This window comes from Macrobrachium rosenbergii, chromosome 39, assembly GCF_040412425.1.
Source record: "Macrobrachium rosenbergii isolate ZJJX-2024 chromosome 39, ASM4041242v1, whole genome shotgun sequence".
Classification (NCBI taxonomy): Eukaryota; Metazoa; Arthropoda; class Malacostraca; order Decapoda; family Palaemonidae; genus Macrobrachium; species Macrobrachium rosenbergii.
This window is the reverse complement of record NC_089779.1, coordinates 8,745,001-8,757,292: the sequence shown is the minus strand read 5'-3', so window position 1 is coordinate 8,757,292 and position 12,292 is coordinate 8,745,001. Positions and strand designations below refer to the sequence as shown.

The 12,292-nt window shown below is 37.7% G+C and overlaps 2 protein-coding genes across 3 annotated transcripts in view; one reads left to right on the top strand and one right to left on the bottom strand.

The window, feature by feature from the left end:
- The window catches only part of LOC136825713 (antifreeze protein Maxi-like), a 349,030-nt gene that overhangs the window by 155,559 nt on the left and 181,179 nt on the right, over positions 1–12,292 (bottom strand). The window lies entirely within an intron of this gene.
- LOC136825602 (uncharacterized) lies at positions 1,772–6,539 on the top strand. Its single transcript, XM_067082187.1, has 3 exons — positions 1,772–2,003; positions 2,414–3,946; positions 4,234–6,539. Exons 1-3 carry the CDS (start codon positions 1,772–1,774, stop codon positions 4,986–4,988), a joined length of 2,520 nt encoding a protein of 839 aa, XP_066938288.1. The 3' UTR covers positions 4,989–6,539.

Sequence of the window (12,292 nt, the reverse complement as noted above, 5' to 3'; positions counted from 1 at the left end):
TCTCGGCACGAAGATTTAATTTCGTAAAATATTAGTGAAAGTCACATATCCCCTATCGTAATCCTGGTAACAAACGAACGTACAAACAAACACATGTGTACCCAAATAAACAAACTGAACCAAAATCATCACCTTTCCGGCTAAAACTATGACTAATGAAGAGTAGCTATTGCCCTTAATTCTTCTACGATATTAACTTACGTCCCATCCTCCAATTTTAATGCTTTATGTCTTCTTACTTACAGCCGATACCTTCGTGGTCTTGGCGCCTAGCCGTCCAACTCCTTGAAATTTACTTTGTTCATCTGTTCACCTTTCGTTGCAGAACAAATACTTCGTTAAACTCTCAACTTATAATAAAAATAAAAAAAAATGACGATCTTCCTTTCGCCGCAAGTCTTGCAGTAAGGCACCATCTCCCAAAAGAATGCTGCGATTAATGCTATGGACTCCGTTAGTTGATCCATTTTGTTGGCCCATGACCTCAAATGAGGTCGTTAAATACATAGCAAGGGGTCGCATAAAGCTAATGGGATCCGCAAGGCTCCCATTAACTTTATAAGACTGAAAAGTAAAACAGACTTCCTTCTTATTTAAAGTAAAACCAGACTTCCCTCTTACTTAATTAAAATAAAACAGACTTCCTTCTTACTTCATTAAAATAAAACCAGACTTCCTCCTTACTTCATTAAAATAAAGCAGACTTCCTTCTTACTTAATTAAAATCAAACAGACTTCCCTCTTACTTAACTGAAATGAAACTAACTTCCTTCTTACTTAATTGAAGTAAAACTAACTTCCTTCTTACTTAATTAAAATAAAACAGACTTCCTTTTTACTTAATTAAAGTAAAACAGACTTCCTTGTTACTTAATGAAAATAAAAGACACTTCTTCCTTACTCAATTAAAATAAAACAGACTTCCTTCGTATTTAAAATAAAATACCTTTCTTTTTACTTGAAATAAAGCCAGACTTCCTTCTTACTTACGGTAATCAAATAACAAGCCATTTCTTGATCAGCTAGTTTTAAATCTAATATTACCAAGTACTTTTACGTAAACACACACACTAAAAAGAAAAACAATGGTAATTGCAAAAAAAAAAATAATAATAATAAATAAATAAATAAAACGATCCGCTTTGTGTCTTATAGTTAGGAACTAGGCAATGAACAGATTTGACAGCATTTTGTCTCGAGAACTCATTTTTGTATACTTTCCGTTTCGTCAGTGAAATCAGATGCAATAAAACACTACGTGAATAATAAAAAGGCTGCTTAACTTAATAAAAATTCATAATTTTTAAAATGAATATCATTGCTTTTTAGACAGGAGATTTACCATTTCTTTGTTTCTACTTGTTTTTATTTTCAAACTCTCTGATGCTCTTAAATTAACTCATTTTTAGATTACCGTGTTTCCTCTGCTGCATATTTAGTCAGTGTTCAAATAAACGTTCATACGCAATGGCCAAATACCCCCATTATTACAGCTTTTCTTACCAGGGAAACATTAGCTAACTCTTTCATTAACCTTTAGTACAATCAAACACAAAACCCTGGGACATGGTAGTGGACTAGACAGAATGAAGTAAAAATATAGAACAGTCTCTCATTATATATATATATATATATATATATATATATATATATATATATATATATATATATATATATATATATATGTTATATATATATAATATAAATATATATGCACACATACGTACAAATTCCAGATCAAATCAACGGGAACATAGTCTACCAGCTACAAATGAACACGTCAGCTGATAACATCACGTACGTCATCCTGCCGCCACCTCAAGAAACAACACAAAACACTTCTAATAACGGCCTAAAGGGTGGCTGTTGTGAGGTACGGGGCTACGAGGCCTCCGCCTTGGACGAGTACACCATCTGCGCTGCTTTTTCAGTCTCCTTCTATACTGGCGAGCCCATGACGATATACAGCTATGCTCTTAACGACACCAAGATGCTCGCTCTGGGTGAGTCTGAGAAAATCTTTTTTTTATCTATAGAGTCGTCTATTTAGTCTTGATTTAAAAGGAGCCAGGTAACATACTGATGTCCCTGGTGTCTTCCTCAGGCATTTGTATATGTAGCTCATAAAATTCGCTTTGAGATTTCAGTCCTCTTTCATGTTTCTGAGAGTAGTATATGGATATGCTTTTACAACAACTTCACATAACAGAGATTTTTTTGTGTAATTAACTCCTTTAGGTAAAACACCATTGACCAAAGATATATACATATATATATATACATATATATACATATATGTATGTATATATATATATATATATATATATATATATATATATATATATATATATATATATATATTCTAATTATGCTTTCAGAAAATGTATACAATAAATGAAATTTTAATTTCCAGCCATTACCCCGGAAAATTTTTATGTGACCTACACCAAGTATGTTGAAGAAGTGTACTCTGATGAGCTCTTTGCCTTGGACACCTGGAGACGAACCTGCGTCACTAAGAAGCGAGGTCAACATCATAGCCTCTACGTGAATGGAAAAATGATCAAATCTTGGTCATGGAACATTTACTATTCTTTGCCTACTAGAGGAGCCTTTGTCCTGGGAGAAGAACCAAGTAGTTTACTGGAAGGTTTAACCACTGGTCACGCATTTCATGGACAGGTAACTGACGTCAACGTATGGACTCGGGCCCTAACTGTAGCTGAAATACGGAATGCCACCTCCTGCGACAAAAATCGCCAGTTTTCAGGAGACTGGATCAGCTGGGAAACTTCTGCTTGGAAAGCTTATGGTGATGTTTCAGTTCACGCAGGTGGACCATGTGCTAAAAAAGAAAATAATATATTTCTTTTTAACACAAAACTTTCTCGCTTGGATGCATTGAAGGCCCTATCAATCATGGGCCTAAGACCATATTTACCTGTGGATGATGAAGAGGCAGGTGACCTCAAGAAATTTTTGATTCAGTACGGAGATCGCTGCGACAACGACGCTGTTGCTGGAAAAACTGTTTGGGTCCACGCTCGTTATGATACAGTCAGGGATGTTTGGAAGCACCCGGACACTGGCGAGAATCTGAAATTCTTCATGAAGCGACGAAAACGCCCAAACGAAAGTGAAAAGGGTGTTGTGCAAGTTAGCGATAACACTTGGATGACAGACGACGTCGCTAATGAAAACTGCTTTGCAGGCTTTCCAGAAGGAAGCGGTAAACTCTTTTACTTACGAGGCTATCATGATAAGCGAGTGGAAATCTGCCCATTTTGCTATAGCTTTGTATTCTCTCTGTCTACCAGCAACCAATCTTATTACCTGAAAGGTCTTTACAGAAAATCTATACAATACAAAGAAGGCAGATGGTGCCTCGTGGATGACGTTCACAAAAAAATACTTGGAATCTACGAAGGGTCAACAAGTCTTCCCATTGGACGTAAACAGTGGAAAATTAATGTAAAAGAAAACAGGACGAACACGAAAATGCTCTCCCTGAGTACTTGTTCTGAACGAGAATTCGCGTGTGGTGACGGGTCTTGTATAGCAATGAGTGGGAGATGTGACAAAGTGACTGACTGCCTTGACTGGAGCGATGAAAATGACTGCGATCTGGTGCAAGCGCCTTTCGGATACGCAAGTGTTATACAGCCCTCGAGAAATCTCGACGTACAACTTCAAGTTATCTTAGAGATAATGACGGTGTCACTACGAAAGAGTACACTCCAGTTGGACTTGGTTATATCCCTGAGGTGGTATGACGAACATATGACGTTCTGTAATCTCAGAAGGAAAGATAATTTCATCTTGGAAGGGGAGCAGCACAAGTTATGGAAGCCCTCTATAGAAATAGCACCAAAAATGGGTTTCTCAGAGGAGAACGTGACATCGCTGATGATAAACAGAGAGGTTGATGGAGTGATTAAGGGAGATGGTAAGTTTCAATACTGTGATTTCTTTTGCCAGGAGGATTAGTTAAAGAGCAAATGCTCCTTTCAGGAGAGCAACGTAATGTTTTTTCTAAATGTCCTAAAGCACATACCTAACAACACTAAGTTCCTCTACATCATGCCAAGAGCTGCCTATCCAATTTGCCGTAAATTTTTCAAATGCCACATTTAAGAAATCTGAAATAATCTCCAGCAAAGTTTTTCTAGACAGCATTTACAAGGGCACTGAAAATTTCCTCCAATAAGTTTTTTTGTTTATCTTTTTTTACAGACACCACTTATCAGGGTTCCGAAAATTCCCTCCAGCAAGTGACCAAGATGCAACCGCTGATACGTTGCGATTTCAACTTGGTCCAGTTTCCGTTCGACATTCAGAGGTGCTCTCTGAACATCACTCTCCTCGACGTCAGCGGAGCTGGCCTAAGTCTTACTGGCAACAAAAGCAGCGTCACCATAAGAAACCCTCAACTGAATCGATACCAAGTAAGTGATTACGACCTCAAGCAACCTGGAACAAGATCCGCATCGGTGCTGACGCTCACTATAAGTCGGAAATACGAAGAACACTTATGGGGGATATACCTCCCGACTTTCCTCTTGCTAACCATCGGTTACGGCACGTTCTTCTTGCCAGCCGATCCATTCAGCGACAGAGGCACGATGGCTCTGACGACCCTCCTGGTGCTGGTGGCTCTGTACACCGATTATCTGGGGTCGCTCCCCGGCACGGCCTTCAACACGCAGTCTGACAACTGGTTCATCTTCTCGTTGGTTTATCTGACTCTGATCATTGTCGCACATATTTGCGTTTATCACCCCAGTCGAAAAGGCACAGCATTCACCTCCAAAGTTGTCACGGTTTCTTCGAAGGTGCTCCCCGTGAAAGGTCAAAATTGTCTGAGGGAGTTAAGAGGGGTGGGATTTGCGGAAAAGAAACTCTATTATTGCAGGTTTCTATTTGGGGCTGCGTTTATTTGTTTCATTACAGCTCACGCTTCAGTAATTTTGCAGGCTAGACATATCTAAAAAAAAAAAATTAGAATGTGACCGATGAAGTTGATGATAACTGTTCTCTAAAACATATTTACAGTATGTTATATTGTGTTGCGCAACACCCAGAAGAAAATAATTGCATCTCCTTGCTTCACAAATAGGGCTGAAAACATCCTTACATGGATTATAAGTAAAGCCACAGAATCTATATTAATTTTGGGCTATAGAGAGAGACAAAAATTCGGTTGACAGAAGGGAGCACACTTTTAAGCAGAAGAGGTGATGCACTAAGAACGAAAAAGCCCAACCTTTCAGATATCTAAAGAAAATCGTTTAACGAAAAACCGCCTGCGCCGTCACATAGCAACAATTCTAATCATTTTCAAGACATACCCTACTTGTTTAAAAACTCCTGTGTTAATTTGGCAATTGAGTCACTAATACAAAGGAAAAAGCGCTAATGAAGAACTCGCAAAGACGCGTAAAGAATCCTATATAAATCACGTGAAATTCTCTACTGGCTAAACTGAAAAATTTTAGAGAAAAGAGCAATATAAGGAAAATTTATATGTATACAGGACAGCAGTGTAATTTCTGTTCATATAAGAGGAAACAATCATTCTGTTAACAGGATAAATGCAACAAAGCTTGCATATTCAGATACGCTGGAACTAAATAAAACAATCAGGTTATATAAAAGTTAGTTTCGATAAATATAAGATCAGCAGCGTAGGCATGTATAGTCGAAATCCATGTGTATGAAAGACTGTTAAAATGTACAAATATTAAGCATTGCAGCCCGACTGTTTGAAATAAAAAGGTATTTAGCAGACAATTTTCCGTTAAGAAATAACCCAGGGAGCTTGTTTAGTAATTTTTCAAATGGAGTAGGCATGACATTTGTTCTTCGTATATTAGCAGGTGGTATACCTAATCTCCAACTAGAATGTTTGATTGAAAATTTTGAATCCCTACTAACCCTTCCTTTGTAAACATTCCTAACTGTTTGTTGGTTTCTTCTTAGTGTGTCTCACGCAACTTGTATGTTGCAAACTTATATGTTGGATGGAGATGAAGAATTAATGATGAGGAAGGACCTTAACATCCGTGGAACAAGAATACGTGCATGATAGACGAGAACGGTATTAAGATGGTATGTATCCACCTTTGTCAAAGTCCAGGGTAAACCAGTAAGATATTGGCTTGTTATCTACGCGTCACCTACTCCAGTGTGCTAGTGCTAAACATGGCGGAAGCTCCTTGGGACGCCGTGTTTAGTACTAGCCCCTCGGAATCAAAGTATTATATACACCCGTTTTTATACTGTGTGGTCGACAAGTTATATTAATAAACAATATCTTCGTGCGGCCGTCTACTTTACTAAGCATGAGTTTACCCTGGACTCTGGCAGAGGTGGATACATACCAGGTTAATACCGACGAGGAATACGCAGTGGGGATAATGATATCCAATCAGCTCCTGACGAAGCTTCTGTGTGCGTGAACGAATCGATATGAACATGTGGTTTTTATATCAGTTATCTTGCACGTCACTGCTTATACCTAACGCTCATTTACCTAAGTATTGTAAGTAGTCAAAAATAATTATATAATATATACTTTGCTGAGTATATCTTTCATGTACTGTTTTATTTTGTTATTGATATATAAATACATAAAAATCCCCGAATCAATAATACCGTCGAATTATTTTTTTTTTTGTTTGGGAAGTAGCCTACCGGTACCATCATAGGACCTCTCTTTGTACTAGTTCCCCATAGTGATATGAAACGGCTGCAGAAAACGGTACAGATTCTCACTGAAAGAAAATGCAGTTTTCCTTAATGTGAGTAACTCCTCTAAGATGTAGTAGCTTTCTGACACTTCCAGAATGGTATTGTAACGCCAGAGGACAGCAGGACAGTAAAATGTTTTTGGGACAAATACAATGTTTCTCTAAAATTTGTCAAGTTAAGGAGACTTCATAAGACAAACTCCTATTTAATCTATCTGCTCATTATTTCACCTCATTCAATAGAAATCAGTGATCACTTTTCTTTTTTCAACTGTACGCTCTTTCCCATAAAGCTTGTTACCTCTACAGATGCTAACCTTCCGGTTACCAGCAGGTTTTCTGAGACGAAGGTGCACAGCACAATACCCAACATCCCTAGTTGCAACCTGCAACAGTTGACCGACTACCAGGTCATGTATTCATCAAGGAAACAAGCGTAAGCTATTCCACTCTTACAGCCCTACACCCAACGCCCACTCTCATCGGTTTAATCTCGAATCTCTTATTGATGAGGCAATATGAAAACCGATGGCCCCTACAACTCAAACTGAACTGATATTCTACAGCAACATTTTTTTAACTATGTCAAAACATTTCCAAATATCCCCTCTACAACTAGCATAAGCCATGTAAACTAATTTTGAGTTATATTGAGTTATATACTCTGTTTCTATATTATTCCACCAAAATGTATTAGGATGGTCATAAAGCCCTGTTGATACTAAATGAACGTTACCCAACTTAGTCCTTTTTTTTTTATTTTCTGTCCTTTAAATTTTTCTTCAGCATGCAATGCTTTCAGGAGTATCTACACAAAATTTATATATCCTCATTGTGCTACAAAATCCTCCCTGTCTAGGGCCCCATCCAGCCTCTCTCTCTCTCTCTCTCTCTCTCTCTTTTACTACACACACAAACATATATATATATATATATATATATATATATATATATATATATATATATATATATATATATATATATATATATATGCCTATATTGTTCATTGCACCCACGCCTAACGATACGGTCAGTTAGTGCTTATGAGACAAACCTAAACGAAATGCTTGAAACAATAAATTATTTCTTTCAACAGAGTATTTTCCTTACAACTTAATATGACACAATACTGCAAAAGATGATTTAAATCAGACTTTTTCCACTTGGATAAAACTCTGACACAGATAATCACATCCTAAGCATTCAATCAGCTTTCCAAAATGTCACCGTTAAAAAAAAAAAAAAAAAAACTTCTGTAGTTCAAGATACAAGCAAGTCACGTGACCATGTCGGGACCAGGAAGAACAGTGATGGATAGTTTACGAATTACTGGCGTGAAATTCACTGTAGGAACCCGCATGTGCTGGGACCCATTTAATTCAGTTAATTTCCAAGTTGGACGACGAGCCGGCCACTCGTCCCACGTGACTCCAAAGTCAATAGTTTAATGGCACACCTCGCTAACGAGGGTGGGGTTCCCTGGACGAGGGTCTCATTTTATTTATGTCTCTCTTTTGTTGCCTCTCTCTCTCTCTCTAAATCACGTGATGAGCGCAGTCTGCAACAGTCTCCCTCTTGTGGGGGTTTGACTTAAGTACTCTCAACAGTGTCTGCAGATGGTTTTTGGTTATTAATAGATATTGGCACTTAAACGTAAAGGGAGACTTAATTTAAAATAGATCTAGGTATATATAAAAATAAGCAAAACTACTGTACTTTCGCTCAAATGATAAAAAAAAATTAAAGGAATTATTGCCCTTCAGTCTTTTTTATTGTCATGTTAGGAACAAAATACCTTATAAACACACTTTCCCATCTCAAGTGCTTGTTCATAGATTGACCGATTGCCTGGAGATTCTGGCGTCACACCTAGCAGGGTCACTGACGCATAACACATTAGGCTTAATACTATAAAAATATTTAGCAAGTAAATAAAAAACAAAACGGTAAATAAAACAATCGAAGATGAGTAATACAGTAGACCAGCTACTGCATATAATTAACTAAATTGGTTGAAATCAGGAGTCAGATAAGTTCCAGATAACGAGTTTCTGTAAGTTATCAAAAAATATCCTTAGCGGTGTTAGATCTATTCTCTCCATCTTTAATGATAAATGTTGTATTTACATTTTCTGTTGCATACCTTAATTCCTGACCAGATTGGTCCTGCTTTACACCACTGAAGTACCTAAACAATTTAAGAACAGGTAACTTCCAAGCAAGTGTGGTGGGAATAATGCAAGGACACATGGGAATTCTTAAAATATTCATGGTCTCTAAAGTCTTAATTCTAAAGATGAAATGTCTGTGGAGCTGGTATGGTTTCCGTAAAAATTATCAAAACAGTTTCTGTTTGCAACAGAAAAACCCCAGGAAACTGCATCCATTTGCAATAGATTAGAGGTTTGTTGAGCTTCAGTAATATGTTTCTACCAACTCCCTAGATATTATGATATGCCTCAGATGGGAGACTTAAGTTAGTTTACCATCAAAGATAAGTCCTAGAAAACGTGCTCAACGCAGGGGAGTCAACGACCATACAGGCAAACGCCTGGGTCTGGATGAGCATCCCGAATAGAGCAAAAATGAATGATGGTAGTTTCACTCTCGGAGATTCTGAAACCTTGTTTCTCACCCCAGCTTACAATTTTATTTCTGACTAATTGCGGCTTTTTTTCCTGCTACAGTCATCCGTGAGGCAGCAAAGAACTTGACAGGTCATCTACAAACAGCGCACTCTAGAATGACTGCTGCTACGCCAATCAGAGCCTCTGTTATTACTTTTAATGAAAAACAGGATGGAAACAAGATTAAGGAAGTGGTATACTGCACTTCACCTGTAACTAAGACCCACCCGTGTGCTTCATGAATTTCGAAGTCCAAATCATACCAACAAATTCTGGTCCGTTTTTTTCACGTGAGCCACATTCTGACGCTACCTCCTTCACCTAAGGAAGTCAGCTACTTGTATTGTTCCATTACCCATGATAACACTGATCTCTAACTCTCTTCGGTCAATTTAGTGTTTTATAACCTTTTGCAAGTATTTGTCAGACTTTCCATTCTATAAATATCGAGAAATTCCTCGACACTATCTGCTGACACTTATGCACCAACTACAATTATCATGAATTTTCCATTTGATTCACTATTATCACTGGAGTTTAATCAGCTTTCCTCACTATTTTGTCAGTCAGTGTATTCAGAAATTAAAAACTTATAACCCCCTAACCTCAGCATACTTATATGACTGAATTATTCTTTGCAGATTGCCAATATTACTACGAATTCTTTGTGATACGAAAAGCCCAGCGATTGCTTTGTATTCTAATGATCCTAAAAACCCCCATCACGCACTTTTCCTGTTGGTTTTTTATAGATTTTTTAAAATGTAATCTATAACTTGAACGATTATATCGTCACCCTCAGAAAATCCTATGTAAATATTCTCAGATCTTATCTTGATTTCTCATATAGTTAGATAGACCCTCTTATCTTGATTTCTCATATAGTTAGATAGACCCTGAGACCTTAGGCATTGTTCTCAGACCCTTTGCTCAAGCAATTAATTGAACAGATGGCCGTTCGCCTATCTCTCCTGCCTCACACCATTAATATTCCTGACAAATTTCCAAGTCTGGAAGCGTTTCACACACCTTCTCAACTATGCAATTCAATTACTTGAACCTTTATTTCTTTAGACTTTCCTTTGCCTAACATAAAAGAGACGCCATTGTTTTCATTCATTTTAGTAATCAATCCTTAACATAAATTTCTTATCTTGGTCTGTTACATAGCTTAATGGAGAATTTCACGTGCAATCCGATTAATACAGTTTGAATACTTCAAAATTTCGTCTAATTTGGCGCATTAAGGAACTGATATTTATTATTCGAATGCTACTGTCCATTCCATAAACTTTACAATATAACAATTACGTCTCTCTCTCTCTCTCTCTCTCTCTCTCTCTCTCTCTCTCTCTCTCTCTCTCTCTATATATATATATATATATATATATATATATATATATATATATATATATATATATATCATTGATGCTTCTCTCTCTCTCTCTCTCTCTCTCTCTCTCTCTCTCTCTCCCACACCAAGCACACACACACACACACACACACACACACACACTCACACAAAGCCCACTTACTTATCAACAGTGCCAACCGAAAAGTTTACAGCAATGACTTGCTTAACCGAGACTCCCAACAAAGGATTATTTTTGTCAACGCATAAATGTAAAGGGGACACTATAAACGTTCTTGCAGAACACGCAAAAACACCGGCACTGTTTTGAACCTTTGACTCAGTGTATTCGCAGCAGCCCGTTATAATTACCGCAGAAGGGCAATTCTTTTAAATTAACCCATTGGGGTTGCGCGTGGCGGCGGGAGAGGGAGTCAGTCAGACGTAAGGACCAATGCGGATCCAATTAATCGCATTGGATAAAAGGCGTCTGGCTGCGTCATTCTACGAAGCGGAAAAGGAACGACGAAAAGTAACGTCCGGAATGTTAATCGGCTTGTAAAAACGTTCATTTAATGCGTCGAAAAATATCAGGAGAATTTCACGGGGTGATAATTCCGCGAATACACACACCTGACAGAAATAGCGGACCGGAGGACCATCAAACGGTCACCGACGCGCTACCCGAGGCACATGTTTTTAATTAATATTCTTTATCGTCGGGTTATGAACACCGCAGTAATTGTTCGGCGGGAGTTGGCAGTCAAAAAAGGGCTGACTTTTATATATATTTCTTTTATATATATTTCCTTTATTCTTATTTTCCTCTTCCAGCCCTAAACCATTTTGACAAAACACGACATGCAAGGAACTGTCAGAAAGGTTTTGTTGGTTTTTATGTATTTTATTTCATCACTTCTGCTCATTATGTTTTTTTTTTACAAAACTTACATCCTTGACTCAACTCCCTTAGGGTTATTTCCTCTCACTTATTCGTATTTTATTTCATCACTTCTGCTCATTATGTTTTTTTTTTACAAAACTTACATCCTTGACTCAACTCCCTTAGGGTTATTTCCTCTCGCCTATTCGTAAATCCTCTCTAAAGCTCATGATTTCCAATCTGTCTAGCCACTTGTTTGTGCTTGCTCAATAAAATCAACTTCTCCGTCTTGTATTCCTCTACCTCAGCACCCTCTGTCGTTCAGAGTCAATTTCAGGTCATTCTTCCATCGTCTATCGCTCTGATCTTTAGGAAATGTTTGAACTGGAATCCCATGACCAAACTAAGCTCCATGACTTTAAGGCTGATGTTTCCTCATTCCTCCCTCTTCTCTCTCACTTAGTATTTCTGATTTGTTAAGTACAAATGAAAGTGAATCTCTCCCATTATCGGCATTTTGGGTATTAGGAAAACTACAGCATCATTTCAAAAAGATGAATTCATACAGCTCAAGCTCCTACTGAAAAGACGGTGTTGCGCCTCGGGGTTATAAGTTCTTTTCTCCATCAGAGTTACAAGACTCATCCTTGGTAAGACTGTCTTTTGTTTGCAGCTACGGTTT